Genomic DNA, 22,070 nt, shown 5'->3' with positions numbered 1-22,070 from the left:
CTGGTTATGCTATGGGCATGCTGATTAGGCCAGACTGGAGTTAAAGACATCTCAGAACAGGAGGGCCCCTGGCTCCCGCCATACCCTGAATCTCACTCTCTCCACAGAAAGCCAGCAGACCTGCACAACCTCGCTCCTGGCGCACATCCTCCCTTCCTGACCTTCAATGGGGATGTGAAGACTGATGTCAACAAAATAGAAGAGTTCCTGGAGGAGACCTTAACCCCTGAGAAGTAATGAGCTGATTCTTTGCAGAGCTGTGGGAAGGGAGAGGGGTAGCTGTGGGAAGGCAGATTCCCAAAGGGGCTACTTCACTTTGGAGCAGGGCCCTCTCCTTTTCAGCAGTGTGGAATGCCAATCTCAAAGTGGGTCCACTAAGGCCAGATGCCAGTAGGTATTGCCCATCAGTTCCTACACAGAGTGACTTCAGGTGCTCTGGGGAGATCATTAGCTCTCCTTCACCCATTAGGCCTGTTTTCCTGACTCTAGCTCACCATACCTGGAAAAACTTGAGATGGGGCAGATTCCCTCACCTTCAGAGGCTAGATGAAAGGTGACATAATGATGGCAGACCAGGAAAGGGACAGCTGGCTCCTGAAAGCACACCAGGAGTCACAAGTCTGACCAAGTCACAGATAAACAGCCAATACTGACTGGGACAGGCAGGTGCCAGAGCTGAAAGATCTCCCAGGGGCAGATTAGCAGCTGCTGATCCAAGAGGAGAGAAGAGACACACTCTAAAAGATGCCGGAGCCTAGGCTCATTCCTTGTAGAATACTGTAATCAGAGATTAAAGCAATCATTCCTCATTGTTAAACCCGAAAACTGGCCCTGCTTACAGAACGCAGTGTGGACTCAGGGACGATCTTCAACACACACCTTGGACATTCAGCTCTAAGACTTGCCTGGGGGCTGGGAAAGGAAGTGGTGCAAAGGGCTGAGGACATAGCTCAGTTGGTAGGGTGCTTATCTGGCACGCGAGAAGTGCTGAGTTCAATCCCTAGCTACACACAAACCAAGTGTGTTGGTGCATGCCTGTATTCTCAGCCCTCGGGAGGTCGAGTCAGGAGGATTTGAAGTCACTCTTTGGAGTGCAGGAAGTTCAAGACTAGCTGGGGTACATGGGATCTTGTCTAAAATGAAAACATCCATAACAAATAGGCTATAGGATCAGAGTCAGGTAGGGGGAGCTAACTGGTAGTGTTGGTTCAGGCAAGACAGAAGGAAGGCCTCGGGCGAGGGAGAGGAGCAAGGGGATTGGTAAGGGAAGTGGAGTGGGACCACCCATCACCGGCTTGTGTTTACTCAAGTTGTGTTTACCTGTCAGCACATGTAGTTCCCGTGTGTCAGGCACCGCACTCTCCGAATCTTGTCACCCTCTCATCAGCCCTAGGGCCTGGGAGGAGGGGCTATCCTTATCCTCATGTTTTTATAGTAGCACCATGGGATAGCCCACGGCAACCACTGATACCTTACAGTTGGAAAATTACTTATCTCTGATGAAACCCCAAGCAAGGAAATGTTCTTCCTTAGGGACATCCTAAGTTACCACGCTAGGACAGTTCATTTTCACACTGAAGAGGAAGCTGCCTGCAGCCCATTGGAAGGGGCTGGGTATAGACTTTCAATAAGGGCATTAGTTCAGTTAGTGCAGCCACACACAGCACCCAGCAGGCCACAGCCAGAAGCCACAGATGTCTGTGAACAGAACACCAGCCAGCTACTGGGATGGAAGTGTCCTGAAGGGGCCGACTCCTCTTTCTTGCTCCCCGGGACTCAACCTCCTTTGCGGTTTGTGCTGCTCACAAATCCCACATGAATAACTGTTTTCAGTAACTCAAGGGGAGTCCAGACATTGCCCGGGGAGGTTAATATTGTCTCCTTGGAACAAATCCTTTTATGCAGGAATGTCTTCCACCCAGTCTGGCAAGGAGGACATGTCCACATGGTTTTCTGTCACGCTGATAGGTGGGATAGGCTCTGCCAGGGGACATTTGTGACACCTCGACCCATCCCATCTCTGCTCTTGGCTTCAGGCCTCCTCCATGAAGAACATGTTCCCTCCCAGACAGTTGCCATCCTGGTTCTTCACAGTCAGGTTAGCCAAGACCCCTGGCTCTCATCACCTGGGCCAATGTCCGCAAGGGGCACAAAGACCCTGGGATTATGTACATTTTTGAACTTTCTTCCTGAAGAAGGTCATTATCAAATTCATTGTCTTTTTTTTTTTTTTTTTAAATCAGGTTGTAAAATTTCAACAGTCCTAGCAGGACCTAGCAGTGTTGGGCAAGGCCATTCTAGCTTCTCCCTGCTGCTCACCCATGCTATGGGTGCTGAACATGCTGCGTTCTACCCAGGTCTTTTCTGGACTTCAGTTGTGTAGGAGTTGTGATGAAGGGCATTCCTGCCATGCTACTAACATGCCTATCTAGGTCCTCGAGGTCGTTAAGTGAGCTCCTTCAGAGGCCTCTTAAAGTAAGGACCTTAGTGACAAGACCATCCAGTGTCCTTCTATGCCTCTGTGCCATCAGGGTGGGGCAGGGGCTGCACTTACCAGCCAGTAAATATTACTAAACTAATGCCTCGGTTCTCAGCTCAGAGTCCTGCCAGTCTGCCCTCAAGGCAGCAGCATGGCCAACCTCCCCACTAACTTGGGCAGGAAGGTGGGGTGGTTTGCATCCAGAGGCCCACACAGTTCTGTTGCCTGGCCTTCTGCTTCTCCAGGGGGCAGCAAAACTCCCTGTTTCCTGATGCTGCGAAGCCATGTGTTTGACATCATGCTGCTGTTTGTGGAAACTTCCAGCGAGCTGAGACTTTTCTCCCTTAGTTTTGTTTTTAAAGGAGAGGAAATCACATACAAATACTCCAACACTTTAAAAAACAATTCCTTTTGGTTCCACGAGCATTTGGTGTCGTGATGAATAATCCTGGTTTCTAAATGGGACGAACATGCCTCCTTTCTGTGAACCTTTTCAGCTCAGGCTCAGGAAAAAGGTACAGGAGCTCATGGAGAGTTATTATTGAGACAAACATGGCCCTTGCCTGTGGTCTCCATCCCATAGCCAGAGTGTCTAGGATGCAGAACTGAGAAGCATTGCTGCCTAGCAACCAGTTGCACATCCTGTGTGGCTTTAGGCAAGGCCCTATCCCTCCTGGTGTGGTCATCTTGGAAATGAAGGGGTGACACTCTAGGTCCTTCAAGATCTCTTCCAGCCTTAAACCTGTGCCTGCATAGCTTTCACAGAGGACTTTCCTAGAACTGACTGTTTTAAAATAATCCTAGTGGGTAGAAATTGGGAGAAGAATTCAGGGGGTGGGGGACCAGTGAGATGGCTCAGCACTGAGTGTTTGTCTTGCAAGCATGAAGACAAGAGTTTAGAAACTCACCTGTCTAGTGGAAAGCAGAGGCAGGGTATCCCCCAGAGCTGGATTAGCTAGATTAGCCATATTGGGGAGCTCTGGATTTGACTGAGAGACCCTACGTGAACAAATGAGAATAAAATGGAAATTCAGTGTGATGGAAGATGGTTCCAGACATCAATCTCGGGCTCCCTATGCATGCACACACATACCCACACAGACCACACATAAAAACATGAGTACATACATGCACATCACACACACACACACACACACACACACACACACACACACACACACACACGCACACACATACCCACACAGACCACACATAAAAACATGAGTACATACATGCACATCACACACACACACACACACACACACACACACACACACACACACAAACTGAAGAATTCAGTCAGCTGGTCACATGGTGTGCCAGGCCATCAGTCAGGTGGCAGGCATGCAGTGAGTGTTAACAAGGCTCCAAATCAAGCACTGTGATTGCATTGTTTTGTTAAAAATGTATAGAGATCCCTTGCAGCAGTAGAGCCGGATTATGCTCTCCTGTCCCTCTGAGAGGTACAGACACAGCTTCCGAAGCTCCCACAGGATGCTGCATGGCTTGAACGTGAGTCCTGGAGCCTGTGACTTGGTTTCAGGTCTATGCTGACAGGCAGTCCTCTCGTGTAGTAACATGAGTACACTGGCTTATTAGGACAAGGGCATTTGCCCCCTAAGCAGAGTCTCGGTGGATGGTGTGGTCCTCTTCCACTTTGTAGCTATTTCTACACAGCTTCCAAGGTGTCTTCAGCAGAGAAAAGCAAAAAGAGGGGCTCACACATTGCTTCCAAGGACCAGAGCCATGTTACATCACCCTACTCCATCCTTTTCCATTGGCTATAATCTAGTCACATGACCACAGTGTAACCCACTAGGAAATGTAGAAAAACCCGTGGATCGTTAGTAAGTATGCACATTTGCTGCTACAGGAAAATTTAAAACAGAACAGACAAAAAAACACTTCTCTAATTTTGATTCCCAAGCACTATGTGATATTTTGCAAGGCAACATGAACAAATTTCTGTTCAGCCCAAGGAAGGCACCACAATAGACCGTGAAATGACTCCACCCAAGTCCAGCTTGGCAAACTAATGCATTCATTAGGGTGACTTGCAGGATCATAGGCGACTCAAAGGTGAACCCCAGAATGGTAACCGCTTATGAAATCAATGTCGGGTGACGGCTGCATCCCTGAACTCCTGTACAACTTGAACCCAGCTCCACAGAGGAACTTCCTCTTCCCCAGGGAGCCTTAGAGAGGAGCCTTGTGGATCATGTGACTCCCTGAGCTTCTGGAATCTTACATGATTCCCTCCATACTCCAGGAAGGGATGGGTTTGGTTTGATGGAAATTGCTGCACACATCCAGATCTACAAATGGAGGGCCTTGATGGTGCTCTTACAGTGCTGGTGTAGACGAAACTACCACATAGCCAGTGCTTTACAAGAAGAGCTCATTCAACAATAATAGTGAGAAACCAAATTCATGCCTGTTCCATGGCTTTCTTGGGCACAGTCCTAAGTACAGCTCATAACCTTAGGTTTTAAACCACCGATTGTAGGAGAGATGGATTTTAATGAAGAAGTTAGACTGCCAAACGTCAAGGCTCTTATTCTTTTTTTGTTTGTTTTTCAAGACAGGGTTTCTCTGTGTAGCCCTGGCTGTCCTGGAACTCACTTTGTAGACCAGGCTGGCCTTGAACTCACAGAGATTCACCTGCCTCTGCCTCGCGCGTGCTGGGATTAAAGGCATATGCCACTACCACCAAGCCACAGGGCTCTTATTCTTAAAAAGCATGGACATGACAAGCAGGTGCTCAGTCAAAGGTCAGAATATTCAGAGCTGTTAAGCAGCCTCTAGATGAGGGCTGGGTGAAGTGAGGACGCAGTGATCATGGAGGAAAAGAAACACTCTCCCGCGTGTGAGTTCCAAAGTCCAGAGCCTCAGAACAAACTCCAAAGCCAGGCAGACACAGCAGCACCTTTAATCCAGCACTCAGGAAGCAGAGGTGGGGGGTCCCCAGATCAAGCTGGCTCTTATTCACTTAGGCACCGTTCCTTCCAGGAGGCTTAGGACCACACCCAGCACAGGGCAGCCAGTCAGTGCTAGTGAGTGTTCCTTGTCATCAGACATGGAGCAGGAAGAACACCGCTTTACAGTCACAAAACCAGCTTCTTATTGGCCCTTAACAATTCTCAGGTCCTTAAATGATCCTTTTCCCCGGGCCTCCAACAGCCTTTGCTATAAAATGGGAGAATTGGGTCCTTCTACACCTGCCTGGTGGCTGAGAGCCAGGTCTTACATGTTCCTGAAGACTTTTCAAGGGCAGTGTCTCTGACATTAAACCTGCCATGGCCCCAAGAGCAGGACAGTCCTAGTTAATGAGATCATCAAAGAACAAAGGAATGAAAGAATGATGGCAGATGGTTTTTGTGTGTTTGCACACACACGCAGGTGTATGCACACGTGTGTGCATGTGTGTATGGAGGCCAAGGTCAACTGGAGTGTCACCTCGAGCATCACCTTCTCTCTTGTCTTTTGAGCCTGGATCTCCCTCAGGCCTGAAACTCACCAGATAGCACAGTCTGCCTGACCAGAGAACTGCAGAGGTCTTCCAGTCCCCACCTCTCCAGCGCTGGGATAACAAGCATGCTGCCAGCCTCATCTTTTGACATACATTCTGGGAGTCAAATTCAGGCCTTTAGCTCGCTGTCTTTACTGACTGAACTCTCTCCCCAACCCCATAGCAAATGATTTTTAAAGACTTCTTTGGTTGAAAACATAAAATCTGAATGAAAGAATTTTGCTTAATAAACAAAGCAACCAGAAACATAGAGTAAAACCGTTCACTCCAGATCGCAAAGACCTGCCCGCTTATTGTTAATGTAAGGAGCCACTTGCCTCTGTCTCTGCCCACTTCTGACTGGCCATATACATAACAACTTTGTGAAAATAATGGTTGGGTTTTGTTTTGTGTTGTTCTTTATTAAAAATGAGCATCACCCATGTGATGATGGTGCTGGGTTGAGTCCAAGGATTCCCACACAGGTGAGCTTTCCTCCTCAGTCCATCTCAATGCCAAAGATCCCAAGCCTGGCCCTATCTCTTGTATTTTTTTTAACTTCAAAATGAGAAACAGTGTAGGGGATGGAGTGAGGATCCTTGTAAGTCCCCATGCAAATTTGGGAAACCAAGTGACAAGGAATGCAAGACCTTTGGGCTGAGCTGCATTACGTTTTTATTACCGCACACATGTAGTAAGCACCAGAATGGCATTTTAGAAGCACACAGGGGACACTCTTCCTTTGCAGAAATGAGTTGGGCATCTGCTAGCTCTGGAGAGCTAGCATGGCAGTGGAAGGCCTGACACCAGATGGGTATTTTCATGAGCTCAGGGGAAATAGCAGAGACCCCCACCTGACACAGGCCAGCCCTGGGTCGCTGTGTACCATTGGTGGTGGTTCCAGGAAGAGGCCTACAGATGGCATTCTGCTTCCTTGTCCAACAGGCTGAGTCACTCTGGTTGAGTCGCTCAGTACCTCACTGGCCTCTGATTCCTTTATTATGACTGAGGGCTGGGTACCCACCCTTCCTGTAGTATGACTACAAAATCCCAGAAGATGGTGGTTTTCAGCCAGGAAAGAGAATGCTGCCCCCTGTGATGCAAACTGAAGACCCCTATTCTCACAGTTTCATAGAACACCGTGCCTTCCCTTCCAGGTACCCCAAACTGGCTGCGAAACACCGCGAGTCCAACACTGCAGGCATTGACATCTTCTCCAAATTCTCAGCCTACATCAAAAACACCAAGCAGCAGAACAATGCAGGTGAGTGACCCTCTGGCCAGGGCCTGCTTCATGCCAAGTGGTGCATCTTTGGTTTCCTCGCGGCCATGTCATACCACCAGGCCAGAGAAGCTTCTGGAACCAATGCTGCTTGTTATTTTCTCATCTGTGCTCAACCTCCTGACTCAGAAGGGAGGACCCAGAACTTGCTGCTTGCATTGTAGGAGAAACAAGAGCATGCTATTGCTGACTCAGAGGCAGGGGTGTAGCTTGCTTTGGAAACTACCTTATCACACAGCAGAAGGCATGGCCTGGAAGGGTTCTTGGTGTTCTGCATTTTCCCCAGACATGTGACTCCACCTGTGTTCACAATGGGACACAACTTTCCACTTCTTCATAGTCCTGGAAAAGCTTTTCTGGAGATGACAGGAAACACGCATCAGGCAATGAGGGTCAAAATTTGGTGAACCCTACGGACCTAATTCTCTTTGCTGTTATGAATGTGGGGAGCCTAGGGAAGGACTTCGGAAAGTCCAGCATCCTCCTCCACACAGCCCTTACTTCCTGGCATTGGCTGCAATCCTAGGACCTGCTTCTCCTGTGATGCCCTGTCAGAGGGGTCTGAGTACACCACATTTAAGCTCATGGAAATTTCAGTCCCTCATTCAGCAGCATTCTTTAAAGATTTCTGAGGTGACTGTGTGGGCCCTGAAGAGTGGTTGTGAGACCCTCAAAGGAAAGAGGTGAAGAAGAGCATTCCCTTGACCATGGGGAGAGAGGGTGAGCTAGATCCCTGGGACCCAGTACCAACCCAAGCAGAGGAAATGCCATAGGATGCTTTGTGAACAAAATAGTCAGTGATGCACAGTGGACCACAGGAACATAGCAGGTGCTTGTGGAATTCAGATCAGAGGTGTCTCTGAGTACCCGTGGGAGAAAAAATGGTGAACAGTGAGAACAGAACCAGCATAGTAGAAAGGGGAAACTCTGGTTACAGCTACTGGGATCTTGGTTTGAACCTGGAGGTTCAAAGAGATTCATGACAGAGTTCAGGATGGGAGGAAGGTAGGGGAAGTCAAGGAAGGATTAGTTGGCTCACAGTTTGAGAACACAGTCCACTGGCAGAAAGTCAAGATTGTCAGGTACCAGGTAGCTTTGTGCCCACAGTCTCCTGTGCCTGTTGGTGTAGGAGGAAGGCTTCGAGTCATACACAGTCTAATTTGAAGACAGACAGCATAGTATGGTTTAATCAAAGGGAGTGGAAAGAGCTGGTTAATGGGCTGGCAAGAGGAAAGGCAGCTTCTACGAAGGCACCTGAAGTAGGAGTCCATCCCCTGAGGAAGTTTCTAGAAGGATTTCAAACTAGACTAAGGTCACAGTGTGCAGGAAGTCAGGAAGGTGGGAATAGGCTAAGGCCAGACATTGAGAAAAGAGGCCAGAACTTGCAGTGCCAGTCTGTGTGTCCTTGATTTTCTCCCTTGGACAACAACAGCTGCCAGAAGGACATTTAGAAACACAGTAAGAGAGAAATCTTTGGAGGACAGAAGACAGTATATGGGAAATATTTGAAGCATACTTGGTGATCTTGTTTCATTACAGTTTGGATCCTTTAGTTCATTGAATAATGCCCCCCCCCCCCAGATTACATGCACCTGCCCACCTGGACCCTTGGAATATGGCCTTATTTGGAAAAGAGGTCTTTGTAGATGAGATTAGCTCGGGATCTCAAAATGAGTTCATCTTGCACTTAGTGTGCTCCCTAAATCCAATGGCTGTTGTCCTCATAAAAAGAGGACACAGAGATGAGGGGCAGAGGATCACATGAAGACAGAATCTGACAGTGAAGTCATGCAGCCACAGCCACAGTCATGGCCACAGCCACAGCCACAGTCATGGCCACAGCCACAGCCACAGTCATGGCCACAGCCACAGCCACAGCTATAGCCACAGTCATGGCCACAGCCACAGCCACAGCCACAGCCACAGCCACAGTCACAGCTATAGCCACAGTCATGGCCACAGCCACAGTCATGGCCACAGCCACAGCCACAGCCACAGTCACAGTCACAGCCACAGTCATGGCCACAGCCACAGCCACAGCCACAGTCACGGCCACAGCTATAGCCACAGTCATGGCCACAGCCACAGTCATGGCCACAGCTATAGCCACAGTCATGGCCACAGCCACAGCCACAGCTATAGCCACAGTCATGGCCACAGCCACAGACACAGGCAAGGCTCAGGCACAGACACAGACACAGACACACAGACACACACAGACACACACAGACACATACACAGACAGACAGACACACACACACACACAGACACACACAGAGACAGACAGACAGACACACACACACACACACAGACACAGCCAAGGCTTTCCAGAAACAGAAAGAGCAAAGGAAAGGTTGACATTTAATCCAGAAAGTTCTGTCTTCCTGAACTGTGAGGGATATCCCATAATTTGAAGTCACCCAGCTAGAGGTCTTTTGTTGCTTTGAGTCTGAGGAGACTAACACAACCTGTGATAGGTATTTTCCGACTGCAGTGACAAGCAGAAGAGAAGAGCGACTTTTAATGAAGGGAGGGCCACGTTGACTCAAAGTTTGAGGGTACAGTCTATCTTGGAAGGAAGGCATGGGGCAGGGACTCAAGGCCGCTGTTCACAGTGTATCCACAGTCAGGAAGCCGGTGGAAGCCGATGTACTCAACTTGTTTTCTCCTTTTATCCATTTCATTAAATCCAGGACCTGGCCCAGGAGAGGGCGCCACCCACGTCAGGGTGGACCTTCCTTCCTCCCAAAACCTCTGTGGAAATACCCTCGTAGACACACCCAAAGGTCTGTTTCCTAGGTGATTCTAAATCTAGTGAAGTTGTCAGTCAAGACTAAGCATCAGAGCCCTGAGAGCTTCCTGGAAAAGAACAGTTATTGACAGATCGCTGGCCCAGGGCCCGGAGGCCAACGAGAGGACCAGGAACTTCCCTCTTCCCCTGTCTCTTGAATTCTGCTTCTTCAGACTGTACATCTAGTGTCTTTTCATCTCAACCACAAATATCCTCCTCCATCCTTGTCAGAGTGCCCTCAGAAAGATTATCTCGTTTGAATCTTGCAGACGTTTTAAATTATAAATGGTATTTACATATTATCCACATTTACAGTTCTGTTATGCCCGAAGCCAAAGCAACAGTTTCCACGGTCGTTTCCTACGAACTCAATACTCTGCGGGTTTCGTTGTGTCTCTTCTTCGGTCTCACCCTGGTTTTCCCCGTAGTGGCTTTGCCCTTCTGACTCCTTCCCCTAACACTCATTTGCACATTTCAAAGCTCAGACTTGTCTATGTCTGCTTTCTCAATAGCTGTCTCCCATGAGCTCTGTTCACCCCAGCCCCACACTGAGGCCGCCCAGGCTTGTAACTGCCCACTGCCCCACACTCCCTTTCATTGTACCTTCCTCCTGGCCCATACCCAGTTTTGGTAAAGCAGGATCCTAAAGTCCTTCGACTCAGCCAGCCAGGGAGCCTTGCTTCTGCAAGCCTGTCTTCCTTGTAGAGACAGCCTCGCTCCTGCAAGGGAGCCACACTCTCAAGCCAGAGCCAGCTCTACGCTCACAGTCCACATGCCCCAGGAGACAGGACATGGCTCTCTCCATCTTCTTGGGACTCCAGGATGGAAGACCTAGGCTTTCTGAAATCCATCTTTTTGCCCTTTTTCTCACTGGTTCCTCAGTTGAACATCTGTTTCTAACATCTTACTTCAGATGGTAGGTACTTCTTAATTCACTGTGTCGTATCTCTGAACAAATTTTCAGGTTTTCAATATTTTTTAACTTTGTGTTCTTGTGTATCAAGTTACACATGTGTGAGTGGAAAGGTGTGTGTATGCACTTATGTGTACATGTATGTGGAGGCCAGGTGTCATTCTTCAGATGGTGTCCCCCTTGTTTCTTGTTAAGACACCCTCTCTTATTGATTATCTAACTCACTGCTTGGTTAGGAATGCTGTCCAGTGAGCGCCAGGAATCCATTTGGCTTCTAAGTGAGACCACGCCACTCCAAGCCACTGTGTCCCCTATTGGGGATCAACTGGAAGTCCTCATTATTATGCAGGAAACACTACCAACAGAGCTACCCCTTTTTCCGGCCCCCTCTTTTCTCTCTTGAGTGGAGCCCTCTCTCCATCTTTCTCCTGGACACACTGTCGATGGTCGCAATCTAGTCCTGCCCCATCACCAAGAAAGCTCAAGAAAAGCCAACACCACAAATACCATACAACAGGGTCGATCACCGCTCCACTTGCTCACTGGCTTTCATAGTTCCCATCCAAAATCTCCCAACTACTGCAAGCCAGACCTCATCCATGGGAAAACTCCCAGCTGTACTCGGGAGAACCAGCCATTAATCTGTGTATTCACCCTTTCTGTTAGCCAGGCAACAGAATCCCATGGAGACTGGGGAACAGCTCAGGGAGGAAGAGCGGTTGCTCCACCAGCATGCGGACCTGGGTTCAAATCCTCGGCACCCATGTAAAAGGCTGAACATGGTTGCATCATGTGCCTGTAACCCCAGCTATGGGGAGCAGAGATAGGTCTCCTTAGAACTTAGAACATCCAGCCTAGTGGAAAAGGTGAACTTCCAGTTCACACACACACACACACACACACACACACACACACACACACACACTCATGTGCAAACAATAGACACACACATACTCGTGTGCAAACAACACACACACACACACACACACACACACACACACACAGCACCTACTCTGAACTCCTTTTGAAATAGCATGTCTTATGTGGCAGTCACTGAAGTAGGTTGTGAAGCTACAGAGAGAAGCAGATGAGATCCTTTGCTTGTAGTGGACTAGCTGTCTACAGGAGCTAGAAATCAGGCAGATGCGGGCTTACTGACCTGGGTTTGAACTGCAGAACCAGCTGAACACAAAAAGATGCCTGAAAGATGTGTTCTCTCCAAGGCCGTTTCTGAAACTGTGATTTGAACTTACTAATACTTCTGACACGCATGGCCGTGGTTTGTGTGGTGGGTTCATGTGTCTCTTAAGTCAAAGCATATACACACCTTGGCACTGTGCCTGGCATCTAGGGCGTGCCCACTACATGCTCATCATAATCACTGTAGTTGGAAACCTAAGACAATCCTGCTTCTGCCTTCGCTCTTCCTTCCTACCCACCCCCACACAGCGCCTGCAGGCCTCTCACCCACTGGTTTTTCTCTGCTTTTTAAACTTCATCTCTGCCTTTCTTTTTTAATTTTTAAAATCACTACGGGTGGCAAGGGTGCATGCTGCAGTGTGGGTGTCAAGGTAGAGGACAACTCCGTGAGGTCGGTTCCCTTCTTCCACCTCTGCACTGGGTCTGGGGATTGAACTGAAGTCACCAGGCTTGCCAGGCAGATGCTCTTACCTACTCACTGAGCCACGGCACTGGCTTTGTTCCTCTCTTTAAGAATTTTTTAAAATTGTTTTCTGCGGTGTGTATGTGCAAGGGCCCCTGGAAGCCAGATGGCTTGGAGCTTGTTACAGATCACCCCACAGGATGCTGGGAAAAGAATTCGAGTCCTCTGCAAAGACAGGAAGTGTTCGTAACCTGCTCCTAGCATCTGAGTTGTCTCCTCAGCTCCCTCGTCTCCCCATTTCCTGAAGGTCTCGCTGTTCCCCTCAGCCTCCTGGTGTGTTTTGTGCTTTGTTTGGGGGCCTGCTTGGCACTGCCCCCTGTTCCTGTCATTGTGGCATCCACATCCCCTTGGTCCTCTGTGACCAGATTCTGCGTGCAACCTATCCCAGCCCTTCCTTAATGGTCTCTTCAAGAGAACAGATTACTTTGTTTTCTGTCTCTGAGGACATATCCTCACTCCTCAAGCCCCCTCCACGAACACCCCCCTCATCACCTGGCTTCAGGAAGACAAAGGTGCTGTGTGATATCAAAATGTGAATTGTGGTATCTAGATGCTCCATCATCTCCTAACAGTGCTGCATTGTGACATCATAAAGCCTGATTGCGCCATCCCGTTTCTCCATTGTGATCCCTACACAAACACTGTTTCTCAGAGTGCAGAGCCCATGAGCTGTGAGGTTTAGTTCCTCACCACCACCTGGGTTGACACCCAAGCCTTTTATTGACCTCACAGCATGAGGTTTGCCTCAGTTCCTCCATCTGCAAAATAGGGAGAATAGACGCATACCCCATACTCATTCCTGTGACGCAATGGCTGTTCTCATGTTTAAGGCCAAACGTCCTAGGACTGGCATCTGTCATACTTTGGGCAGTATGAGGGATTGGATATTTGGGGGACTAGGTCAAGTCAACACCCCAGGAACACGTTTGAGGAAGGGAAGAGGGAGAGGAGGGTATTCCAAAAACCCAGAAGAAGAGAAGGAGGGAGGGGTCATGGAGACTGGTAAAGCAGAAAGCTTAAAAAGAAAAGCCCAGGGTTGTCTGTGGGAAACCCCACAGTGCCCAGGGCTGTGGCTCTCTCTAGCTGTGCAGCTCCTGGAATTCTGCCTCTTTCAACACAGTTTCCCGTGGGCGTCACTGCTTTCCCAGGGAGACCCCCGTTGAGTGAACAATCGGGATTCCTCTCTCTTGGAGGGGTGGCATGTCTGAGATAGATGGAATTGAGTGGCATCAGAAACCCATGGGGAGAGTACTCATGGCCCCAAGAAAGGACATGCCTTTGAGATAAAAAAGTAGCTGGGCCCTTAGATGTGGCTGTGTGGGCTGCAGGGATCCCTGCTCTCCTCATACATGGTTTTTACTGTTGAGCAGGAGAAAGCTGTGTCATCTGCCTGGGGTTGGGCCAGCTCCCTTTTTCTCTTTGGCATACCCAGTACCGTCTCAGGAAGTGATCTCTGTCGTCACCCCGAATACTGTTTCTGTGCATTGTGACTAGCCACATGGCGGAATCCAGCCTCGCTCTCTCTCTCCCGTCATCCCTGTCTTCCAGTGCCGCTGTGAACAACCCTTGACTCCTGCCTCCGCTCTGTGCACCCTCCTTGGAGATGCTGCCGGGCCATAGGGAACCCTAGATAAGCCAAGATGGGGGGCAGGGTTGGTAGTCCTGACACCCCTGCCTGTTCCCACTGCAGGGCATGTACATGTTCTTGTGCTGGGGACCTCAGTTTGGCTCTGTGGGTTCCCGTCTTCCCTGGAGGGGTTTCTTTTACACTCTACCTCAGCACATCCATCCTCCACTCTCTGTCATCTCCCAAGACACCCCAGGCATCTCCCTCTGAACACTCATCTTACAAAGTGCCATCAGAACGGAGCTGAAAATCTCTGCCAAATCACTGGGTCTTCACAAATTCCTCTTAGCTACTTACCATAATTTAGGCATAGCATACTGCATTTTACTTCGTTTCCACAATCTCTCTTTTCCTTACACTTCAATCCTATCAGTTCCTGGGACACATTTCATGTCTTCTACCATATGGCGCATTCCAGACAATTAGCAAAGGATGGAATGCACATGTTTAATTCTCTATTCTTATTAACTCATTTGAGAGTCCCTTTTCATTTCTTCCAACCCTATCGCGTTTCCCTCAGATACAGTTAACATTCCTGCCCAGAATTACCATCCTCGTTTTGGGAAAGAGTGTCAGATTCTCTGTGTTTTCTTTTTAGCTGGCAAGGCATGGGCCATGTGTACGCACTGGGCTCAGACAAAGATCTGGTGTTTTATTTCCCTGGGTTCACATTCACCATCTTCGGTTCCCAGTCTTTGTGGACATGCCACAAAAATGGGAGAGCCAGCTGAGAGCTTAAAGGTCCCACGTCTGGGGTGAGAGGGTACCCTCTTTTCCTCCCACAGGGCTAAAAGGTCCCAGTGGTAGCGTCTGAGTGTGGACCTTATAACCGTCTACAGCCATGGTGCTGTATCCCACTGGGTTTCTCAGGCTGTCTGACCACACATCTCTGGGGTGACTGTGCTCTCCTCAATTTGAATACCCCCTTCTCTTCCTTGTTCCAGTCTCCATTTCTCTCTCGTTTCTGCTCCCGTGTTCCTGTCTTGGGGGGCTTCTTTCCATTTTAAATGGGTAATACATTTGTTCTAGGAGGCCTGTTAGCTCCTCATAGCAAAGCATCATCCACTAGCAAAAGGTGAGAAAGAGAAACAGAGGCAGACTATAGAATGGAGCTTGGTGTGTGTGTGTGTGTGTGTGTGTGTGTGTCTAAACCAGGACCAGCACCCAGGACGGCTTGCCTGACAGGCATGGTGGGCCACCAGCTGGGCCCCAAACTTCCAAGCGGATGAAGCCCAACAAGGCTTCCAGTCAGCACAACCTGGTCCCCTGAAGATACAAACAAACCAGGCTCCCCAAGAATAACAGCTCTTCCTGACTTGAGCCGCAGACACCAGGGGCCGCTGTTTCCAGTTGCTTTGGTTCTTCTGTGCTCTGCCTTCCTGCCCGGTGACTCCAGGCCAGGCTAGCTCACTCTTTCTGTGTTGTCTCTCCATGCAGGCCCCTGCCTTTGGGCCGCACCCTCCCCACCTCTCCTCGCCACTGTGTTCTCTCCACAGCCTGACCTGATTTGCTTCTTTTTGTTCTTGTTTCTATGGAAATCCCATGAGGCTTTGCTACAACTGCAGCCCTGTGTCGTTAGTTTTTCTGGCCCTTTCTGTGTAGGATGCACACCCAGCAATCTGCCTGTGGTTTATTTTTTTATTTTTCGAGATAAGGTCTTGCTCTATAAGTAGCATAAGCTAACCTGGAATTCAAGAGCAATCATCCAGTCTCAGTTTCCCAAGCACCTGGAGGGATTACAGACACAAGCCACCATTAACTCCTGTCTTAGTTCGGGTTTCTATGGCTGTGAAGAGATACCCTGACCACAGCAACTCTTATAAAGGGAAACACCTAATTGGGGCTGGCTTATAGTTCAGAGGTTTAGTCTATTATCATCGTGGTGGGCCTGTAGGTAGACATGGTGCTGGAGAAGGAGCTGAGAGTTGTACATCTTGATCCATAGGCAGCAGAAAGAAGACTGTGTACACTGAGAGCAGCTTGAGCATATAAGGCCTCAAAAGCTCACCTCCACAGTGACACACTTCCTCCAACAAGGCCACACAGTAGTGCTACTCCCTATGGGCCAATCCCTCAAGCCCATGAGTCTGTGGGGGCCATTCCTATTCAAACCACCACAGCTCCTAAGGTGGATTTGCAGATGTGTGTCCATTTCCTAAGGTCACAGCCACTTGCACAGGGACGGCACTGCTTATAGTGAGCCAGGCCCTCCTCCACCTACTAGCAATCAAGAAAATATCCCACAGACATGCACAGAAGTGAGTCTGATAGGAGACAGTGCCTTGGTTATCTCTAGTTTTTGTCAAGTTGACGAAAATCCAACCAACACATCCTGCATTCATTAAAACCATAAAGACCATGTTTTCCAAACTGAAGACCAGATGTTTACATATGGCCTTCATTAAAAACAAAGTGATAAGAAATAGGCACGAACATATTAAGTTCAGGAACCGTGTCTCCCCACCGTGAGAAGAACTTGGTTGAAGCTATGTAGCTGGGTATACCATGATACTGAAACCCACCCACCCAGGGAGCGTTTGCTTCAGGTCCATTCATTAAACAGTCTCTGAACAGCTGCAGATCATGATGTCAAAATGTGGGCAACTGCATCATCCTAGATTCCACCAATGTGGAAACCGATTCCTACCTTTACTGAGGCTATTTAGTGAGATGTGCTATCCTTCCTACTGTTTGCCACTGAGCTCCCCTGTGGGAAAGGAGGAGGCCCAGGTCAACACTGCCTCATTCCTGGGGAGTGGCCACACTGGCCCTCCTGTGTGCAATAATGATCTGTCCACCACATCCTGTGTCCTCTGACCTGGAATCATGCAGCACACTTGTCTTAGGTCAGAGGCTGATGAGATCTTTCTGTGAAGGGTCAGATCGGAAATATTGTGGATTTGGCAAACTGCACACACTCACTTAGCTCTGCTTGGGAAGGCCCTTGGAATCTTCAAGCCCACCCCCGAGACAATCCATAAACAAGCGTGTGTTGCTACGTTAGTGACCTTCGTCCGTGGACCCTGAAATACTAACTCCACACCCTTTCCTATGTCATGAAATATTATTCTTTTCACTCCCCCACCCTGCAATCATGTAAATGCAAAACCAGTCTTAGCGCAAGGACAGCCTACCTACGGGCAGTGGCCAGGGGTCTGGGTGTGTAGTGTGTCCATTTCTGTCTCAGCAATCTCTGGTTACAGCAGCATGTTCTCTTGATTCCCCTGCGTCCAGCCCTGTCTGTGAGGGGATTCAATGCCTTCTCCTGTAACAGTGCTGTGTCAATCAAACATCCGTGCACACACGGAGCTCTTAGATCCCAGCACCTAACTATGACAGACATCACAATGGCTTCCATGGCTGCCCTGTGTGGCCATCTCCCACTGATAGAGAGGCATGTGCTGCCCTCTTCTGGCAGATAGAGAAATCAGTCCCAGAGAAGCCTGAAGACCAGCAGATTTCCAAAGACCTATATAGTCTTGTCTTGACTTGGGGGTTCCAGAACATGCCAGGTCTCCGAGCCACCTTCTATAATCTGTGCCCCATGCTAAGAGAAGGATGTACCTACGAGGCCTGACACACCCTCAGAGGCCCCTGGGAAGCTGCACCCCAAAGCCTCTCTCACTTTTCCCTCCCACTTCAACACCACGAGTCTGAACCTTTACAAAGGTCTTTAACCTGAAACAGTGTTGGGAAGGATTTGAGCAGCCTGGGAGGGCTATTAGCGTAGAACTAACGAGCCCCTATTATTAAAGAGCCTATGCCTGCCCCGGAGTGTCATGAAAGCCCACTGCTGTTGGGGATAGAGGCCAGCTTGACTTATTCTGCTCCCCCGCCCCCCGCTTCAGATTCCAAGGATGTAGCATACCACAATGAAAACACTCTCTCTCTCTCTCTCTCTCTCTCTCTCTCTCTCTCTCTCTCTCTCTCTCTCTCTCTGTGTTTTCAGTACTCCAAAAGCAAGGGGCTTAATATCGTCTCTTCCTCCCTTCAGCATCCCCTCCTACCCTGGGTCCCTCAAGCCTGGCTTTTCTCAGGGGCTGTGACCAGTCCCCACTCAGTTAGCCTCCTAATTTCCAGGGCCTAGTAAAGAGGCAAAGAAGACAATTAAGATAGCAGGAATATAAGCAGCATGGTAGCCCTGCAGCTTTCTCGGGGCCAGGCAGGGTTGGAGACTCTGTGTCCATTCTGTTGGGAATATTCACTGCTTCATCTGGATATCAAGACTCGGTACCAACTCAGAACAACCAACCCCCAGCCTGAGAGAAGTCCTGAGTGGAGGCTGAGGTGGGCTGCCATCAGGCTGTTATCTTTGGGTTTCTGGGTGGCCAGACCTTCCATAGAAAGCAATCAAAGTTCTCCTTCCAAAACGTCTCTGCCACAAAAGGGGCCCTCCAGACTGCTTGTCCCTGGATTCCCTGCCTGCCACTTGCCAGCTCCGGTATTTTGTTGGTTGGTTGGGTTGAAGTTGTGCTTTGATTAGCATTCTTGCAAGGAAAAACAAACAACCAAGCACTGTGGGCCCACCTCCAGGATCTGGCAGGCCCCACACCGTTTAGTCTTTTTTTCTGTGCAGGGTCTTTGAGGCTGAGAGCTAGAGCACCCGTGACTTCCTGTGGCACCTCCCAGGAGCTGCCCAGGGGATCCCTCCAGAGGGTCTTTGGTTTGGATCCTTATTGAGGAGGCTTCTGTGATTTTAATTTTAACAAAGTTTGTTCCGGAAACAAATGAATCCTTGGGTAGTCGTGAGGAAGGTGGTCGGTGGTGGTGTGAGGGTGTTGAATGGGGCTGGCTCTGGTGGGAGGAGAGGGAGGAGGGGTGGGTCCTGCGTGGGTGGGCTCATTCATTAGTGAGCATTTGCTGTGTGGGCTCCTGGACTAGAGTAGAGTGGAGACCACCAACACCATTCGTGTGGAGGAATTTCCCACTGTCTGGCAGAGTGAGTTCTCCGGACCTAGTCTGGCCTCAGATCAAGACCTAGGAGGAAAGGGAGCACTGAACAAATGATTTACACAAAACTAGAATGTTCCTTTACCTGTGGCTACTGTTACCTCATCCTTTGTGACACATCTCTTAAATTTGTGCAGTCTACCAATAAGTTTTGTAATCTCTCTCTCTCTTACTACACACACACACACACACACACACACACACACACACACACACACACAAATTTGTGGTTTGTGTTCTGATGGTTTTCTGTGCCTGCAGAGGCCTCCCACGCCTCTGAAAATAATCATATCAATTAGATCTCAATGAAATGAAGACAAACCATGCTTCCATTCACTTATATTCATGATGATGCAGCACAGCTTGACTGTGGGGCACACTGGTTCTGGACCACAGCAATGCTGCATGGGTTCGAGTGTCAATGTTTCCTGGGTGCACATCGTTTTGGAAAATCTTAGTTGATTTTTATGTTATCTGTGTCCATGAGCCCTTATCCATGATCAGGAGATAGTGTTCTGCAAAGATTCTCCCACATTTCCATTGAGTCTCCATGGAGAGGGGCTCTGGGGAAGTTAACATGAGGAATGAATTCTCCCCTTTATTGGAAAAACTGTCACTGAAAATAACAAGGTGTGAAAGGCTGGTAGACTGTCGAGACTATCAACAAAAAAACATAAACATCCCAGCTTGTAGTGAGTCTGCCTTGTTGGACTTTCTTTGGACTACTAGCCGCCAACTAATAACACAGAGATTTATTATTAATTATTAGTATTTTATTATATTATTTTAATATTTCATATATTATGTTATATATAATATATTATAATTATTATTTACTTATTATGATTAATTATGAAAGCTTAGGCTTGTTCCCAACTAGCTCTTATAACTTAAATTAACCTATTTATATTAATCTATGTTCTGCCCAGTGGCTCTTAACCTCTTCTCCATTCTGTGTATCAGTCAGACTTCCTCCATGTCTGGCTGGCAAATCCTGCTTCTCTTCTTCCCAGAGTTTCTGTCTCTGTCCAGAAGTCCTGCCCATCCCCTCCTGCCTAGCTATTGGCCATTCAACTCTTTATTAAACCAATCAGGTGCCTTAGGCAGGTGAAGCAAGATGTAGTCACATCTTTACACAGTGTAAACAAATTTCCCGAAACACCAGCTGATAAACCCTCACTGTCATTTTGTCCCCGCCCTGTACAGTTGGATAGGAGATAGTCTGAGGCCTGAAGACTTGCTCAGCCAACTGGAGTAAGAGAATCTAGGACATTTTAGGAAGTCATTTCTATTAGTTAATTTTCTCTCTCATTGCTGGGACAAAAACCTTCCTGAGGAAGGAAGCATTTATTTTAACTCACAATCTAATAGCACAGTCTGTCACAGCAGCTGTGCCTGTCACTCCCCTGATAAAATGCCATGACCAAAATCAGGTTAAGAAAGATAGCGTACATTCAGCTTACAGTACCAAAGGGAGAGAGTCCATCATGGCAAGGAGAACATGGCAGCAGGAGCAGGAGACAGAAGGGCCGAATTTCATCTACACACAGGAAGCAGAGCCAAAAGAGGAAGTGAGGAGAGGCTGTAGCCCACCAAGCCTATGCCCACGGACTTCCTGCTTTAGCAACCTCTGCCTTCTAGAGGTTCCGTAACTCCCCCCACAGCTCCATCCGGGGACATTTCTAAACCAAACCAGCACAGCAGGGATGGCATGGTGGCAGCGTGTTGGGACAGCTGGTCACATTGTATGTGTGGTCAGTAAGTCGTGAGAGACAAGCAAAAGGTGTGTTCAGCTCACTTTCTCATTCTTATTCAGTCTGGTATCTCAGCCCACAGACTGGCAGAACCAACATTCAGACAATAACCAACCCAACAATAAGCATCAAGTCTCTCCCTGCATCCTGCTGCAGCCCATGCTCTGCCTGAGTGGATGAGTCCTCGGAGCTGAAAAGGAGCTCTTCCCTTCCTTCAATTCCTCCCGTGTATCTTTGCTCTGTTTTTACATTCATGGCCTCTTCTTTCCATTTATTGCTGTTATAAGCATATGTGAATATATGTATGTACACATGTTTCTAAACATAACCTGTTCAGTCAGTATGTTACTTGGATACATGTATGTTTTCAAGGCTGACCATTTGGTAGTGGATAATCAATTGGTGTACTCTTCTCTGGGGAAGACTATTTCTCCTGCTCTCAACATTTCTTAGCTGCCTATAGTTCTTTGGGTAAGGTTGAGGCCTTGGGATTTCCCCTCTCATTATCATATTGTTCAGTTCAAGATCATGTAGTTTAGTCATGTTGAAAAGTGACCTTGAATGACCTTGCCCTTATGTCTTCAGGTGGACAGTGCATTTTCAGAGGGATGACAAGTAAAATGGTTTTGAATCTTTGGACATAAAGCACACGTGAGTCCTGTTTAGTAGAACGTGTTTATCCTAGGCTGTTCAGTTGTCTCCAGTGGTCAGCCTTGTTCCTGACTTTGGTAGACCTACGGTCCTCTTAACAGACAGGTGACAGAACCATTGGCTGCTGCTTTCTCACCTACAGATAGCACAGACGTCCTTCATGTTTCAGAGTCTCCCATCCCCCTGACTAGGAGAGCGAAGGAGTAGATATTGAGACAGTGGCCCTGAGGTCAGGCTCATGGTTCTCAAGCAATTACAGTGCTTCACTGGTCCTGGTGTGTCTCAGTCATGACTGTCTCTGGAGGCCTCCTCAGTCCCTGGCCTGGGCCAGACGCACAGTCATGTTCCAGTAGGAGCTGGGGAGATGGCCTAGTAGGTTAGAGCATTTGCCAATGCTGAGTTCATATCCTCAGAACCCATGTGAAAAAGCAAGGCATAGTTGCATGTGCCTA

At 48.5% G+C, this 22,070-nt stretch overlaps 1 protein-coding gene across 2 annotated transcripts in view; it reads left to right on the top strand.

The window, feature by feature from the left end:
• Clic5 (chloride intracellular channel 5) overlaps positions 1 to 22,070 on the top strand; it is a 96,250-nt gene that overhangs the window by 53,934 nt on the left and 20,246 nt on the right. For both annotated transcript variants that reach the window (XM_036168253.1, XM_036168254.1), the window contains exons 3-4: positions 108 to 233; positions 7,145 to 7,251. In XM_036168253.1, the coding sequence (XP_036024146.1) occupies positions 108 to 233; positions 7,145 to 7,251 (233 nt within the window). The remainder of the gene's footprint in view (positions 1 to 107; positions 234 to 7,144; positions 7,252 to 22,070) is intronic.

This window comes from Onychomys torridus, chromosome 18 (assembly GCF_903995425.1).
Source record: "Onychomys torridus chromosome 18, mOncTor1.1, whole genome shotgun sequence".
Taxonomy (NCBI): domain Eukaryota; kingdom Metazoa; phylum Chordata; class Mammalia; order Rodentia; family Cricetidae; genus Onychomys; species Onychomys torridus.
The sequence above is the reverse complement of the archived record's forward strand: the minus strand, read 5'-3'. Positions and strand labels throughout refer to the sequence as shown.